The following is an 18795-nucleotide window of genomic DNA, read 5'->3' as shown; positions in this document are numbered from 1 at the left end:
TTGGCTTCAGGGTATTTTAATTTCTTGGTTCTTGGTTATTCAAGGTCTGAGCCGGCCCAGTGCTATGTTATGATTGGCCAATCTGGGTCTGGGGGTGGGACTTTGCGAAGGGTCTATAATGTCTGATGAATTGCACTTGTATTTTTAACTGTTTTTTTGTGAACCAACTGGAACTGAACTGTTGCCTAAATTGATAAAAATGCAAACATATAGAGAAAAAGAGAATTAACACTCAGCAATCCTGAGCCTTAAATCCTAAAATGTCTGATGCCATACTACAGAGTGTGTGTGACTCAGAAGACGATCAGTTAGTTGTACAACAACCAAACATATATATTCAGTTTAAATAAAGCAGGTAGAAATTAAATCTTTACAAATTAAGCTTCATCACTCTGTCATTTCTTCACCTGCTCAGTGTGGATTTTCTTTTTTAAAATAACTGCTCAGTGTGGCTTTGAGCCATATCATAAATCTTTTAATTTCCTGTTAGCCAGTTTGAAGTCCCAGATCCTCAGGCAGGGTGGCCCTTCTGGCTCCTCCAGAGTTTAAGAATAAAATGTGACCAGGTTTTCTGCCATCAGGGCGCCGATTATTTGTAAAGACCTGCCTGTGGAGCTTCAGCTGACAGATTTAGTATTATGTAAGATTTCACACCCAGATTTACTACATAAGAATTCTGTTATTTAATTTTAACCATTAATTCATTTGTATCTTCATTCTCTTGTATCTTTTTGTTTTTACTCATTTTCGTAGCTTTAAAAAACTGTTAAAGCGATGCAAAAACTTCAGTGTGTGACCTGGTGGGAACTTTGGAAGAACTAGAGCAGTATTTTGGCTTTTCATCTATGGATGAGAACGGTTTAATCTGGGCGAGATGTTAAGGTATGCGGCAGAGATACGGAATATGTATTCAAATATCACATCACGATGGCTGAGATGCTTTGAAGAGTTTCAGGAGGAGGAAGGTGTAAGTGCGAGATGGAGGGCGGGTTGGTTTTGATCACAGCTGACAACTGCAGCTCATCAAACAGCAGGGGAAATAGAACATGGGTCAGGGGTGGCAGTGCATTAAAGTGTGTGCATGCATGTGTGGATGCAACCTGCCAGAATTCCCAAGCTGTCCCCGGACCTGCACAAACAGCCCTTGAATTTCCTCCCAAATCACACTACGGTTCGTCCCTGCACAGAAAACGCTCTGTGCTTTTGATTGCTGTTTGATACATCAGCTCCTGCAGTTTGGCAAAAGGGGTTGGACTGACTTGTTATCTAGGGCAGCGTTTCTCAGTGTTTTCCATCTCAGGGACCAGCAGACATCTGATGAGGTTCTTTTTCCCCCCTCTTCTCCAAAATGAGAAATCCGCCAGTGGAAACACATGCCACACACACTCTTAAAATATAAAATGAATTCAAACCGTGATACTTTTAAATGAGTTGTGGGTTGAAAAGAGGAGAACATTTTTTTCTCCTCTATATTTTAGAGAGATTGAATGATGAACGATCAATGATGAACCGAAATAGACACATAGCACTTTGGAAATGAACTCCACATTTGTATTTTGTCTTCTGGCAGAAGCAAGTAACAATAATTCTCCCTTCAGGGACCGCTGACATGGAAAATAACAGATTTATATTTAAGCTGCACTGTGTGAAAATACACCCTTCTTATCAGGCTGAATCATAAATTGGAGGTTCAGTTTTCCATCTTTTCTTATTGAAATGTTGTAGATTTGCCCTATTTACTCAAAGGAAACAGTGATGTTCACTTCTCTCGTGTGCAGCACAATGTCGTGAGTGCATCTTGAGAATATGAAGAGGATTCCTGTGGTTGTGAGAGGGGCAGTAAAAGCGATGGAGCTGCAGATCTGATGGACAGAGTCCAGCAGGTGTTGGGCAGAGCTCACCTGTCTGTCCGCTCTGCTCTACCCTGCAAAGCTACATAAAACCCAGCGGCTGACAAGCCTCCATCACAAAACCTGACAACAAGTCATCAGACCCAACCTTTGAAGTGATAATCCCATCTGTGAGATTCTCTCTCACTCTGTTTTTTTCAGTGTGGGTTGGTGGTTGACATCTGTGTGCTAAGCTGATACTGTGCTGTTCTTGCACTGCAGAGCTGAAGCATCACCTGTCAATCAAGGTGGGGTCAATAGGCTACTGTGATGCCAACTGCCTTTACTTTTGTATAGATAGAAGCTTCAGTAGACACAATTGTTACTGCTGCATTTGATAAAAACCCACTCCTTTTTCTTTAATAGTAATTATTATTATGGATTTGTCACTGTAAAGACCTGAAATACCCAAAAGTGGCCTATAAAACTACCACTACATGAGCATCCTATACCCTAAACTATTTGTTGCTGCCATTTCACGCCCCATTTCTTTTGAATTTATTGTTATATCCAGCCTGCAAATATTTTTAATATTTTAAAGGCTGACTTAGAACACAGACTTCCTGTCTCATCTGCACAGAGCGAGCTGCTGTTGTCCAGGAATTCAGTCTCAGGTTAGTTACTACTCCTCTAAACATGCTGAGAGGTATATACGTCTTTTCTTACAGCAGTAACTCAGAGTGAGATTCAGATTCTGTATACAACATTAATTAAAATATACTATACTATTAATAGTTCAACAATATAAAATCTACCACAAATTACACATTTAAACAGCTCCAAAAACAAAAAATGTCCCCTGGGATCTATATATATAAATCAACAGGTGATTTCCTTCTTTTAGTAAAATCCTAAATGACTGAGTTGTTTTTTTTTTCCACCTGGACCTTTATGCTCTGCCATTTCTCCTCTAATCATCACGCTGTAACCTGTGACAGGCTGTTATGATACCACAACTATCACACATTCACATATATGTAGTTTTTTGTCGAGCTGTGAGCGTCACATAGGTTTACATTACCAAAGGTTTATGACAAAATCACTTGACGACACCGACTCCTGTGTGCGCATGGCGAGAGAGGAGAGGGAGAGATGCTGTGCTGCTGCCAGAGGAGAACTGAATGAGTTCCCTCTGAGCGGTAAGTCACTAAAAGAGTCTGAGAAGTCCGGGGCTGTTCATAAAACATTCAGGACGCCACAGTTTATTCCACACTACTGAAGCTGCTCCTCTTTTTGGAACCACCGCAGAGTCAGAAATAATTTCGCTTTCAGCCATGCTTGTTGTTGCCATGGGTAACAGTATGACGTCATTATGTCAACAAGTTGAAATACTGCGAGTATCACGATATGAATTTTTCATATAATATTAAAAATTACACCAGAATTATCTTGAACCAGGTGATATGGCACACCCCTAGTTGCTAACAAATACTGCCCTGGATATTAACCAGCAGCTCGCATGGTAAACTCAATAAAGTACATTTCTACATCACAACAACACCATACTGCAGGTAATTAGGAGTCTGGTGTTTAGAGTTTCTCTTTTCAACACAACTTTTGTTCTTGTTCACTTATTTTTTCCACTTGCTGTACAGTACTTTGCCACATTTTGTTTGGTGCTATACTACTGTCATTAGTTGGAGTTCCATTCAAATGAAGCTCAAATTTTGGCTAAATTTTCAGAAAATCCTCAAAACAAAATTCAAATTTTTGTGCTTTTCCATCCACTACTATGCTAATACTTCGAGTTGGTTCATCAACATAAGCAGTAGCAGGCTCAGTTCTCCAGTCATTATACCACTGCGGAAGAAAAGGACATGATGAGATTCTGCAATTAAAAAAGCGCCAGTCAAACCTCAAACAAAGGCAAACAACGGATGTGTTAAAAGCCGTCCAGAGAGGTCGAGGAGAGCTTGTAGTGGTCTGTGAAATGATGGTACAACATCATTTATTTGCTGAATCTGTTTCCAATGAACTTAGTTTATTAGTAACCTTTTATCAATACACAAACTGGTGTTTTTCCACTCAGGTTTTTTTTATGAAGCAGAGGTGGATGGAAATGCACCTAGTGAAACTGAACACATCCTTGATATTTTATATCAACAGCTGACAAGGAAAAGAAAGGGTGGTGTCCCTTGAGCTGCTGAAAGTTCTTTAATTTGTGTAGAAAGTGAATGACAAAACTGCACAAACTGACTGTAATTTATTGGTAAGTAAGAATATTTCTGTTAAAAAGAAAAACACAGCTCAAAAGATCATTAAGTATGACGTGAAGTTATCGAGACAGCGTGTAAACGTGGCAGCTGAGTTCGCGTCAACACCAAATATCATCAACAGATGAGATTAACAGGGAGATGTGTTTCGAAAATATGATGAAATATATTTAGCAGTGTGGGGAAAGTTATGAATTTAAGTGTGATAATTTCTGCAGTTGCGCTAAATAAAGAATTTAGAGTAAGTTGAATCACTGTCATGTTATATTAATCAGTGACACAGAGCAGCAGACATTTGGTCGGGCAGTTAACTGAAGAGGCAGTCTGATACATTTTGTTGGATTTTAAGATTTCTACTTCATGTGGAGGGAGCAGAAGTTACATTAGACTAAACTGCCAGACGGCAATAAACCCCTCAAGAACTTCCAGTAATTAAATAAAACTGTGCATCTGTGTGCTGTATAATGTTTCGCAGCTTTTGCTTTGCATGGTCATATATCATGTAAATCACAACAGATGTCCAGCTCAGCATAAAGACAGTGTCGAGACCTAACCACTCACCGAAATGAAAAAGTCATCCTGTGCAGGTCGATCGTGCACTAACACTGCCAGGTTTGAGGGTTTGTTACCCGCTGTGGCTACCCATGCTGAAAATGTGTGCACACATGGCACACTAACAAGCTCTGGGTGGAAGCATCAACCACATGGCAGCAGTCTTGCTTTTGGTTTTTGTTCCACCTGAGACTGCTGAACACAATGCGTGTATAGTTTGGACAGCATGTATCACAAAAGGCTTTAAAATTCACATGTAATACAAAACTAAGTACAAACTGGAAGTCGTAATTAACCTGAACAGGCTGAACAGTGTATGTCCAATCACAGCAGGTCTGTCCAACTTCTCTGCACATGTTGAGGGGGAGCACATGGAGCGATACTTGGCATCCAAGGTGTTTAGATGGTGCCGTCTTTTTTTAATCGCCTTTGCAAAACCAAACACTGTGTAGTATTTACCTGATGTGTGGCAGCAGGTCCTAGACAGCTCAGAGTAGCGTTAGTGGCTCTGTCTGGCTCTTAATTGGATTTGGGGAAGTTTACACTTCGGTCAACTTTACACAAGATAACATTACAAAACAAATCATTTGCAAAAACAAATCAGTATGTCTTCGTCCTAAAAGCTTTTCCTATCTTAATGTTAAAGGTGTGAACACATTGTTTGGACATATAAACAAGTCTGTACGCTAAGCAGACAAACAGGGTTATTTTAGAATTAAAGAAATGTCTACTTTTATATTCTTCTTTGCTGCTTTTTATCACCCTGACTCCGACATGCAGCTTTAGCCTTTAGCCTTTTTCTACTGTCACTTTTTTCCTGTGTGGTACAGTACGGCTCGACTTTGCTCGACTAGTTCCTTTCGATTTTCCATTAGGAATAGCTGTGGATAGTACCTGGTGCTTTTTTGGTAACACCCGGTCCAGGTTCCAAGTGAGGTGAACCAATACTAGAGGGTAGGGTCAGAGCACTGCAGACCACTGATTGGTCAGAGAGATCATCACAAGCGCAACATCCTACACAAACCTGCCATTAAATAGCCAAGGTACTGCCAAAAGCAAAGGCAATGTTTTTTTTACTCGGCCCACATTTTTAAAAATTGCAGCTAGCACAACCAGGAGGCACACTATGGTGTACAACTTTAGAGGTGCAGACGTTCCTCTGTTCCCAATATGCATGTTAAGGTGAGCTTTGCTAACATCTCAGCCCCTGAGTGAATGTTCATACTTTATACAAAATTTTTTATTGATTTTATTAAAATGAGAAGAGGCTAGCTTTATTTCTGAAGCCTGGAAAAATAGGCAAACTACACCGAATAACACACACAAGTATGAAGGCATACAGAATATATAATTCATGTTTTCCTGTAATCTGAATATTTTGTCTCACACTTGTACACATGGAAATTGATAGTCTGTCTTGTAAGAATGTTTGGACATCTATTGACACCAGGTACTACATATATATGATATCAGAATACAGAGTAGATTTTTGTTGTTGGAGATAATTTCGTCCATCTATGTCAATATATTTTAGCACTATTTACATGTACATATTTTCAGTTTAACATCATGATGGTCAACTTTAGAATTTATCAGCACTCAAATCATTTGAGAGTCTGCAGGGAAGTCAGTGCCAGCAGTACAAGGCGTGAAAATCTAAGTGTATATCTACAAATCAGTGATCACAGAAAAAAATAAAAAAAAATCATCTCTGATTGAAGTTACAGTTAGGTGTGAGGTCTGCTGCAGGTTAAATCTTGGGGTTTAAGCAAAGATTAGGGTAATAAACAACTCTGCAGGTTATGGTTTTGCTAGCTTATCCAAAAAGTGACTTGACAACCCAATGTGATCAGACGAGAACACATAGCAGGGAACACTGTGTGACGTAGGAGGCAAGACACCGCCCCTGGGTGAAATACCAAGGTGTTAGGAGTCCCGAACCATGCAGTGGGAGTGCAGCATATGACATGTGCCGTACTAACTTTCTTATCTTGAGTACACAGAGTACAGAAGTGCACCTTGTTTCAGACGTGCCTATAATCAACGTTGAAAACACTTCTTCAATCTGTTCTCTCAATCAGCATCTCCCTTCAGATGTGAGATGAATAAATGCATAAAATCTACACTTTATTGTCATTTACAGCACAGCAGATTGTTATTCGGTGAGGTTGTCGCTCAGCTTGCCATCTTGTCTATTGTATAAGCCCTCAGGGTTACTGTTATCTCGCCCACACAGATTATTGATTGCACCCCCTTTTTCCTGTTTTTTCTTCTTTTTGTAAATCTGTGTGTGTGTGTGTGTGTGTGTGTGTTTTAATCACTTTGCTTCTGCGTTTCTAAACTGTACAAATGGAATAAATTGAACTGAAGGGGTCACAGCTCCCATTTAGATTCGCCTCTCGGTCTATTTCGCTGAAAGAGCAGGTGGTCCAAATAGTTTGTGTCTTCCTCGTGAAACAGAAAATAGTTCCTGACAGCGGTGCCTCTGGCTTGGCAAGGCGCTTCGATATAAAACAACTAACAGTGCTGGCTGGTGGGAGGCCTGTGAAGAATCATTCTCTGACCGCTGCACTAGTGTTTTACACTCCTCATGTGAGACTGCTCTCTGTGAGAGGAAAAGACGGGGCTGTTGATGTACATCTGATCCTTCATGGTATGAACTGGGGACAGACACCAAGTAAACTGGGAGAAAACTAGAGGTAAATAGGAGACTAAAATCTGCACGTAGAGAGCAGTGGAGACTCACTAGCTCGGCAGAGGAGAGCAGAGGGCCCTCTGAGTTGCTACAGGCAATGAATTACAGTACCCACCAGTGAACTTAACTCGCATAAAACGACACAGTTAAACAAAGCATCTGCTTTAATGTAGTCCATTTATTCTGGCTCCAGGTAAGCTGCTACCTCTCACTTCAGAGGTCATGAATAGATACTGAGTGCTATTGGTAAGAGACAATAAAATCTACCCTGTAACACAAGTATTTTTAGTGGCTGCTTTGCGATATAAATCAAACTGCTGACAAGTGTTGACTGTTTTATGCATTGCAAAGTGACTTCTATGTTCTGCTGGTTGATCCTGAGAGCAGTTCTGCAATGCAAAACAGTGCTGTGATGGATTATTTTTTTCACTTAGACTTTTGTTTAGAGCTCAAACCTACTGCTTTAATAGTTAAGATTTGACTTCTTAAAAATCAGTCTGATGCTCATGGCTCCACTGAACTCTCCAGTGTAGGAACGTTGTGTTCAGTGTGTGCGCTGGCAATCTCTACAGAAATGATGGGAGTACAATTTCATATTAACCTGAAGACCAGGGGTGGAAAGAGTAATTGCTTCATACGGGAAAACAGAAACTAGACTCTGAGATTTGACTACATCGATGCACAAACACAGACTGTTAGCAGCTAATGCTTCCTCTAACAGGCCTCTAACCCCTCAAGGATACTGAGGCCATGTGCTGTTTTATTTACAGGGACACGCAGCGTTATTGAAAATACCAATTTCAGAGGGAGGACACTGAACAAGGGACTGATGTAAACAACACCGAGTCAGAGGCATTTGAGTGAAAAATCTGCCTTCTTACGGGCTGGCTAAAAAGATATTCTGCTGTGTATCACTGTCATTGTTCATTATTAGAGTATTCAAGTGCTGTGGTTAAGTACAATTTTCAGGTACTTGTACTTTACTTGAGTATTTCCATTTCATGCTACTTTACACTGCTACTCTTCCACAGGCCTGAGGCAAATATAGTACTTTTTTCTTCACTGCATTTATTTAAAAGCTTTGGTTGCAAGTTACTTTGCAGATTCTGATTAATAACACATAAAATCAACTAATAAATGATGATGTAGTATTAAAGATTAAGTACTTATAATGATCTCAACATTTACCATGAATGCATCAGTAATTATAATCCAGTAATATAATACATATTACTCTGATTTGGGCCGTTCTGCGCAAAAGGTTCCTTTACTATTCTTAGTTTAACAGGGTGTCTACAGCTGTCAGACACTTCAGCCCAGTTCAGACCAAAGATTCGTGATGAGACGAAACCATTTAAGAACGCTGCATAAAAAAGTTGCAGTGGTGTGAACTGGCCGGTCTGAGCTCGACTCAAGCCGGCTGATGGTGTCACCTGCAACTCAGCTGGTCAAATCGCCGACGGCTTTTTTTAGAACGTAAAGCACGTCGTCTGTTTCTACAGCCAATCACTTTGTAGCCAAGTCCCCTTGTGAAGTCAAAATGGCTGCAGATGATGTGTTCGCTTGCTGCGGTGGGTGCTCCATCCCCGCCAAGTCCTCTGTTTACGTTCTCACAGTGTGCCGGTGTCGGATGGCGGGTTGCTGCTGCTGCTCGCTGTATGTGCTTATGCCCTCACACACATTCTCAATGACTAATTGGTACTGCTTATTTATATTATTGTAGCATATTTACTATGAATACAGTCCATCTGATGCTCATTTTATGATTTTAACCATTTCATCACTACAAATGCAGCTGTAGCCTGTATCTCACTATCACTATCCTCATTCATATTTTATGAAGCTACAAATTATATTCAGCCACAAAATGAGCAAGAAAAGCTGCATGTTGCAGAACGGTGCATTGTAAGTAGTTGCACGTTTCAACTTGTCTGGTCGTGAATCTTTGGTCTGAACTGGGCTTTAAATTTAATTGTTTTAAAGCCTAATATTTATCAAACTGAATTTAAGACATTTTAAGACTGTTTGAGGACCTGCAGAAATTGTCTTTAAGCACATTTTGATGTCAGTACTTAGATACTTAAGTAAGATTTTGAATGCAGGACTTTTCCTTGTATCTCTAAACTGTGCTATTAAAAATTTTACTAAGGTAAAAGAGAGCTTCTTTCACCACTGACTATTGCTTGTGTGACATAAAATGTTCTTTTTTGGGAACTTTTCTGATTAAGTATTTGATGTAAAGACTGAAGAAATAGTTGATTCATCTTGGTCTTACTTTTATTATTAAGAATAATGTTATTAAATAAAAAATAATGACTTCATCCTGACAAATGTATATATTATCTAGTATTATTTTTGTATCAGATTATGGACTGTGTATCTGGATACTAATCGGATAGAGGCATACACAACCCCACCATAGACATATTCACCAACGCTATGACAGTGATATACAGGTGGCAAAAACATCCTTAGTGCATCAATAAAGATTCTACACTATCCTCTGTCTGGACTTGACTTTGTAAGGTTGTTAATGCAGCACAGGAAGATTAAAATTACTATATTGTGGTGTGTTGGGGCTAATGGGTGGAGTTTCTCAGCATGCTGTGTATTTAAAGCCAAAAGCCAGTGTTCAAATGTGTTCTAAATCGCTCACATTACCTCTTATGCAGTGATTAATGTTTATGCATTTCACAATGCTTGTAATGGGTTACAGTTAATGCTGTGGTAAAAGACATACTGCACCATGAATATAAGTTGTATATGCTGTTAGTGACCTCCCGCCTGCGTTGATATTGGAGAGTCCAGTGAGTAGGTGTGCTACAGTCAAATAAAGAGCACTTCCTGGTTAAGAGGTCATCTCTCTGCTGCCTTCTTGTAGACAAGAAACCCCAGCTTGCTACAATATCTTATGGGCATTGTTGTTACCTGGGCAGGGAAGGATGCAGGCCTCCTTCAGGTAGATCTGCTTCTCTCCATCGATGGCCAGCTCCAGGCTGCTGCACAGCTCCTCGTCCACCAAGCTGCCCTCACCGTCGCTGGAGCCGTCCGACACGAAGCAGGACAGGTTTCTGTAGCGAATGCCGTGTCCACACACCACGTTCTGACAGGAACACCACAGAAGAAGCAGGATGATGAGTTACTACAGTGAAACAGGGCAGTTACATAAACCTACAGCGACTGAGTGACAGCTTAATACTGGTAAATTATAGCTATGGCTGCTAATTTTGTCCACTAGCCACTTTAAGTGATGGCTTTACGTAGAATTAAGGCTGCCACTAATAAAAATGTATGCACAAATTACAATAAACACAGTGATAAAAATAATAATGTAGTCTGAAAGTATATATTTTTGTTATTAATGTGAGCTGCCTTTTACAAAGTGCATATAAACATAAAATGTATAAAATATTAATGACACTTTAAAGCGCTTTAAATTCGCAGTCTGCAGCTGACGGGCACGTCCGCCCCAACATTTATTGTAAGAAAAAGCTTAATCAGGAGAATGCTGTTGATGTTCTGTAAATCCTGTTGAATTTAAAGTGGAAACAGACAATGTTGTAACTTTCCCCCTCCTACTGTTTAGTAAGAAGCATTATTGTTGCTGCTGTTGTTGAAAAGAAAACACATCACTTTATGCGGAGCCTTGCAAATGATCACAAATAAATGAATAAAATCTGGGTTTCAATTATAAATATCAACACACTCAGTTTTAACATTTACACACAGTAATAAATGAAGGTAGAACTGGTGACTGGTGAAAAAATGGGAGAGTAAAAACACTGTCATCTTAAAATCAACCCCAAGAAACAAAACTGAAACTAAATCTTGCGCTGTTGGCTTGTTAACACGGCAGCTCCGAAGACGTCACTGAGGTGAGTCAAGGTTAATTACTATCAGAATGAAGTTAATTTACTTGTAATGCAATAGACAGGCACATTTATTACACAACTATGCCGGGTTACTAACAATGTTAACTAGAGGTACTGAAAGCTATCTGGTTGCACAATTGTTGTTGCTTTTCCTTTGTACTGTACATTCAGGCTTTATCTTCCCAGGAGATTGTATGCGGAGGCTAACAGAACTGCATAGCAAAAGCAAGTGGGGTGGGTATCGTTTAAAAAAATTATGATATCAATACCAGTACCCTTAAAATGACACTGATACCAAGAGAGTATTTCATCTGGTGTGGTATAGGCAGAATTTTGAACGTCCAGGCAGCAGCTCGGCACACAGAACTGCCAACTCTGTGAAATACACTGTGCTCGACCTCACCACGGACTGTATGGGTTGTAGCTGCTGTGGGAGTGTGAGCATCACATCAGGGACAGTTGTGACAATCTTCCTGGCTACACTCACACAGTGACAGGCCTAACTGTTAACATCACATGGCTAACGTCACCTAACAGTATTCAAATAGTTTAATGACAGAGTCGAGCCGTTTTGGTGTCAGGGTGAGTTTGTTGGGACAGTTTAACGGCTCGGTTAGTGGTTGCTGCTGTGTTAGCTCATGCTAATTGGGCAGACATTGAGCTGACTGGGAGGAGAGCAGCTCCAGATATGCCTGTGTCAGAAAGCTTGCTGATCCGACAGGGATCATTCAGGATCAGACCCCTGGACCCCTTGAATGCAGTATCGTTTGACTGCAGGAGTTTTGATGAGACTTGGTACTAGGTTATTTTAGCCGATACCTTAAAGGCATTGAGTACCGATACTTAGCCCTAGAAGTGAGGCTTCTGGGGAACCAAAGTAAATGCAAATGGTGTATTTGTACTATAGCCATTACATTGTGTAACCAATATTAACGTCATAATGATAACTTGTCTATTTCCACTCTAAACTTAAGCTCAACCAAGGCTACTTCTTCACCAGTTAAGTGATGGACAATAATCTTTCTGAACAAACAGGAGATTCATGTTCTCAATCCAGATTGTGAAATCAAAGGAAAAAATCACTCACACATACGTAATTAAAATTTGCACAAAGATGCTCATTATCCAAACAGTCTTCTTGGCACAGTTTCATTCAATTCATCAACAAAAAGGAGGATTCTCTTTGGTGGACATAAATCACTGCTGAAGATACCTCCAGGGTTTGTGTTCACTCTACTGACTGCTGCTTTCCTACACTGCTGCTGCTTCACATTAAAAGTATTCAATTGATTATTGGACACTTTATAGAGTTAACTGAGAGGGAAGAGTGACCTAAATGAATTATAAGAGGTGATATGTCTCCCTGTAGTCTCATAAAACGGCACCCATGCTTGCAAAGTTTTGTTTTATGTCATGAAGCGATGCAGCAGACTGCTTTAATAATTTGACCTGATGGCACACAATTCAAAATGAAGTGTAAAGGCTGCCAAATTTCCTGGCAAAGGTATTGGTTTACAGTAATGTATCAGCGTTAAAAGTACATTACATTGATTTTACTGTCCATCTCCAAAAATAACTGTATGCGCAGGGATTGATGGGGCTGTTCATCAATACTAAAGACTCCATTACTTTTTGCCAGGTTGTGAGATTTCTGTCTTCTGAAATCAACTTTTTGGCTCAAACTCATGAGTGTATTGATCTCTGTCGAACCAGGAAGCTGTCAAAGCTGCATTTCTTGTAGCTGACAGAAGTTGATACGATCATTAATATTTAGTTCCCCGAGATAATGATATCATGTAATGATTTATTGACATACCTCCACCCGACACTCAGACCAGGGGCTGTACTGCCAGCGGTAGCAGGGTCGGACTGGGCAGGGCTTCCACTGCTCCATCTGAGAAGGGCAGGGCCGGCCGTCGCCCTGGGAGGCCTGGACCACTGACCGCCTCCGCCACATCTTACCTGGAACCAGAAGTGACATCATCAGCGTTTTAGCATTCAGTTTCCCTTAAATGTTTGCCAAGGTTCCTACAGCTTAAGGTAAGTTAGATTTAGACTTTTCAAGACATTTTTAATGCCACTTGGAATTAAACTTAGGACAAATTTTACAATCATTAAAACAAACAAACAAACAAAAAAAACATGTACCAACATGTTTCAGAGGCCGGAACATTTCAGAGAATACGTCTTCTATTCCTTCATCATGTCAAATCACTCACCTAAGCCCCGTTTCCACCAAACACTTTTGGTATGGTACCTTTGGAACCAAAAGTAACCCTTCGGACATGGTACCTAGACCCTAGTTTTTCCACTGCAAACAGTCCTTTCATTTTTTAGTTACATTTATAAAACTCTCCACAGTATGAACAGTGGACCATCAACAGACTGCAGTGTTCACAGCTCCACCTTTTAGTACCAGATCTGTGTGCTAGGTACCCCAACAGAGGGGGGACCAAAAGTGGGGACAGTACAGAACGGTTCCACTGGAACCATCCACAACTTTTCACAGTGGAAACGTAAAAAAAGCGCACCGTACTGAACTGAACCGTAACGTACTGCTTCATGGAAACAGTGTTTTAGATGATTGGTGTTTTGTCCTCATGTTCCGACACCACAGTGTCTCTGCTTTCTGTCTGGGCATACACCCAAATCTTAGGATAAAGGCGTGAACTTGGAAATAACTAGCATTTGCTGGAAGGTGTTCTTTGTGGTATTCTGTTTCTCACTCTGCATGTGGGATTCCACTGCCTTGACTCCCATCATGCCAAGATTGAAAACTTTTTGCATAAAATACATCGAACCTCATACACATCGCCTTGCAACGGTTTAAGCCATGCCACCAAGGCTTAGTTAAACAGTCAATTTCTGTTGAATTTTCACTTCACCATGTCATGCGTATAGTAACAGCTAGCTAGCAGACAGTGGATCCTCTGGTCTGGGCATCCCAGCCAAAAACAAAATATGATTGTTGTTGCTTCCACTATCATGATCAGCCTGACGTTAATGCGAGACACATTTGGTAAATTATATTAAAATGCTTCAAATGTGGCTGTTGCTGCAACAAAGCTACATATTCTAAAATGGGAATACTTCACACAAATCTTCAGCTTGGCAGCACAGAAGATCTAAACAATCAGCACAGTTTCAAAGGGGACATCCAAGATGAGTTTTACCAATTCAGTATCTGACCCAATGTGTCCCCTTCTGTTCCTGAGATATGGTGTTGAGTAATCGCCAGAAATATGTTTTTGCAGAACATAATGATGCCACAGAGAAGTTGACCTTTTAACTTTTAGATATAAAATGTCAGCCTCATTTTATTCTATCAGACATGTATGTGAAACTTTGTCATAATTAGCGTATGAATTCTTGAGTTCTGGCCAAAAGGCATGTTTTGTGAGGTCACAGTGACCTTGGACTTTGACCTATAAGCACTAAACTCTGATCATATCATTCTGAGTCCACCTGGATGTTTGTGCCAAATTTGAAGGAATTTTTTCAAGGCGTTTTTGAGATATCATGTTCGCAATAATAGAACAGACAGACAACCCTGTAACATAATGCCACTAGCCACGACAGTTGTTGGCACAGAGGCAAACTCATAGATGTTACCAAATAATTTTAAGAATTTAAAAAGCAACATAAAAAAAAACTATTAATAAAATCCTACTTCCCATGATTTAACACTTATAAGACTTTTGAAACATTGATTCAAAACAATTTAACACCAATTAAGACCTTATTTTTAGATGAAGGAATTCAATGCCTTTTAAGACTTTATAACGATCTGCGGGAACCCTGCTTGTGTGTTTTCCTCTTCATTTTTATGTGGTTGCACTGCGTAATTGTTTGTAAATTACACTGTTCAATTAAACAATTAGCTTTATAGATAGGAAAAAAATAAGTACCACTCAAGCTACAAAAACAATATCAGGATCCTCTCTGAAAACTGAGTCTTATACTTTACTTGTATTATATTTCCTCTGCTGAGCTTTTACAGGTTTCTTTTTTAAAATAATATAATTACACAGAATGTAAAGCTGCAGTGTTTTCTGTAAAGTAAACTAAATGCAAACACATATTGGCACATGCAGTGACCACTGCGTTTTACCACACAGCAATCATCCATTCCATCTGTTAACAGCTCATTTTAAATGCATGTGTATGTGTTTGTTCTGAAGGCATTAAATTAACGTTGCCGTGCGAAATAGCACTTCACTTAACGGAGCAGGCTTCTCCAAATAGCCTGAAATACTGCACTTTTTCTCTGGCATCTTGATTGGCTCTTGGTCCACTTGAGTAAAATGGCTTTTCTTCCACATCAATCAGCAAAACTCTCTTTAAATAAATCCAAAACACTGCAGCAGCAAACACCTCAGAGACATTGATTTAAGTGCAGCACTGAAGCTATGAATTAGCTGGAAAACTCGACACAGAAACCTGACACACATATGCTCATATTTTAAAATGCAACCTTCCTGTCTTCCTGTTTTAAACCACCCACTCTGAAATCTCACCACCCTTCATTTGTTGCATATCCCGCTTTAGTTTTCACACTGCCTCGCCAACAATCTGCTCACCTCAGAATACACCTTTGCCAACCTACGACACCTTTCAACACATAAAACATAAATCAGTCTTCCCACACATTCACACAAACTGTACAACCTCATATCCTATTCCAACAAGACAACATCCCACACACATACACACACGCAAAAAAACCCCCCACATCAAATAAGGTCCCCTCTTGCTCCTTCAGCCTTTCTTCAACTTTTATCTTATTCCTTATGATTTAGCAACTATCGCTGTAGCGGCTCTTCTTCAAAGCGTTCCCCACAGCCCTGAGGAGCAGGAAGATGTAATGGGACAGAATCAATTGTGTGAACCGCCGGGAACAACGACCAGGCAGCAAGAGGACACATTTTTGCCGGTCATTTGGGAAGACTCTTAAATAAACACTTCCTCTCTTTTGCTTTTGTGAGTTTTTCTGGCCAAATGCCTCCAGTGGGAACAGGAAGTGTCTGATATGGGACTTTTTTAAGTGCATTTTGCTGAGCATGCATGTTTTCACCCAGCCACAGCATGCTTTAGTACTTTGGTGTGAAGTCATGCACATGCACAGGAGAATGTTGATGCAATTGGCTCCTTATAAACAAACCTGGTACAGTATGTGAACATAATATTTAAAGCTTTATGTGTGCAGGCTCCGTGAGACCTATACCTCTATGTTTTTTTATTTGCATCTTCCTGCTTTACATTCATACATGAATGCATTTACTATCTAAGGCTGCCAAGCACAACCCCTGAATTTTTAGTGCTAGCTTCCTCCGAGCATCATAAAGTCGACTCTGTTGCATTTTCATTATTTGATTCTTTCATGTCACAAGTAGCCGAGGGACTGTCAACAAAAAGTCACACCTGTTTTTTTAGTCGTACTCTAATGCAGAAAAAAGTATTTTTGTGCAACAAACATGAAACACAGTATAATTATGTACTTCGAGATGCAGTCAGGAGTTGAACTGATAACCGTTCTGTTACTAAACCAACTGTTCACAGCTTTCTGAGTCACTCAGCTCTCACATAAAGAGTAATTAGATAAGAATATCAGCTGGGTCATGATGAGAGTCATGATCATCAACCTCAGGTCCACCTCTTCATATTTTCATTTTAACAATGTTATTGTCATCTACAGTACCAGATGACACTGTTAAGTTTATTACAAGCACATTAAAGGTACATGTGATCCTCACTGTTGGACATATACACTGATAGTAAAATCATACCAATCAAATTGCAGATGTGTCCATCAGGCTAGGGGCTGCCCCATAATAGTCAACCAAACATTATTCAACCAGAAAGGTCATTAGTTGGCAAGATTTCATCGGTCGCTTAGTCGCAGACAAAAAACAAACAAACAAATAAACCAAAAAGAAAAAAAAACATGAAACCCTATCAGGAGCTGCACCTTGTCAAAATAAATCAAAACTTCTATGACTAGACCATGTGGGAATTTAATTTGAAAGGACAGACACAGGAAGTGTCCATGCTCAGCAGTCAGACAGGAGTCAGGTTAATTTCCAGGGCTGGTACCTGCGGTTATTCCACAGGCTAGTTAATAACATGTCGGGCAGGAAATCCAAAGTGTGGGATCATTTTGAGAAGGTGAAGGATGAACCCAAGGTGATATGTAGACTCATCTTCATTGGTCGACTACAAACATGACGTATCATCTGAAACATGCATGTAGCTACATGCCCATTAGCCACTTAGCAACCACTTAGCTTTGTGTGTTTACAAGACAACTCCACAGAGCACCTATAAAGGAAAAGATCTTTTGAAATAGGGTTGTATGGGATACTTATCCATAGTCAGTGTATTACAAACAGCAGATGTTGGTTGGCATGCCTCCAGTTTGGAGAAGCAGGCCGGAGTCCCACACAGATGCTTAGCCATATACTGCTGTGGATGGGGGTCAGCATATTTAAGACACTTTAAAAAAGCCTACTAGTCTGCTTTACCTTTCTGCCAGACAGCCCCATCCAACAGGAAAGCTGTTAACAGCTTAGTTTCCCATCTATGCTTCTGTCAAAGCCACCGGACTCCATTGACAAAAACTGTAATTTTAGCTCACAGGACACAGGACCTGCTGGTCTACTGTCGCTTCAATCAGTTAGTCAGTTTGTGTTATTGTGTGACTTTGGTGAATCTGAACTAAGCCCTTTACACTCCAAAGTGACACAATAACTCAGATAAAATAACTGTTTGAGGCAGCAGTGGACCAGCAGCTCCTGTGGTCAGCTATGTTAAATCTCTGTTTTTCCTCAACAGAGTTTGGCTTTGAAGAGAGCGATGTTATGGCTCAATTTTTTCGTTGGAAATCAGTGTCTGACACCAAGGTAAAGCAGTGAAAATATTCTCAATATAATGTACAACTTAAACTGATACTGATTGTTTAAGTTTGGACTTTTTTCAGTTGGCTAAAATACATTTTGTTGCTGACCCCTCCACAGCAGTACATTGCTTAGCTTCCATGTCAGAGTCCAGCCTGGTTAGGTGCGTGACAACTGATATCTACTGTATATAAAACTCTGTCTATGGATAAGTACCCCATACAACCACCACAAAAAAATCTGAACTATCCCTTCATATCTTGTATAACTCTTCACTGAAGCTACACGTTTTTAACTCTGAGTGAAATATTCAAACCCAAGACCGCACACTCAGAAATTAATTTGTGAGAAATGTGACTCACTCTTCGCAGTGTTTAGTTGCACAGCATGAGTCTGTAATGACTGGACCGACTGCAGATCAATGAGGTTTAAGAGGCTAACCCCATTTGAGCTGAATCACTGGCCCCTGACGCAAACCCCACAACTTGATGTGTTTGGCCATTTGCCATCACGTCTATGAAGTGACTGAGCTCAGCCTGGCTAATTCTGCATCATCTTTTATATCACATCTTTAAAAACAGACCAGAGCTGTGCATCGCTCTACAGTGTACATAAACAGTACCCCCTGCTCCCTGTTCGGGGAATGTTGGTTAAAGGAACTTCCCTCAGCAAAATTCCTCC

At 40.2% G+C, this 18795-nt stretch overlaps 1 protein-coding gene across 1 annotated transcript in view; it reads right to left on the bottom strand.

The window, feature by feature from the left end:
- LOC125893947 (thrombospondin type-1 domain-containing protein 7A) overlaps nucleotides 1-18795 on the bottom strand; it is a 239557-nt gene that overhangs the window by 27194 nt on the left and 193568 nt on the right. The window contains exons 21-22 of the mRNA XM_049584960.1: nucleotides 13038-13183; nucleotides 10278-10452 (exon numbers count right to left, since the gene is read on the bottom strand). Of these exons, the coding sequence (XP_049440917.1) occupies nucleotides 10278-10452; nucleotides 13038-13183 (321 nt within the window). The remainder of the gene's footprint in view (nucleotides 1-10277; nucleotides 10453-13037; nucleotides 13184-18795) is intronic.

Source organism: Epinephelus fuscoguttatus, linkage group LG8 (genome assembly GCF_011397635.1).
Source record: "Epinephelus fuscoguttatus linkage group LG8, E.fuscoguttatus.final_Chr_v1".
NCBI classification, from domain to species: domain Eukaryota; kingdom Metazoa; phylum Chordata; class Actinopteri; order Perciformes; family Serranidae; genus Epinephelus; species Epinephelus fuscoguttatus.
Note: the sequence above shows the minus strand (reverse complement) of the source record. Positions and strands in the feature narration are given on the sequence as shown.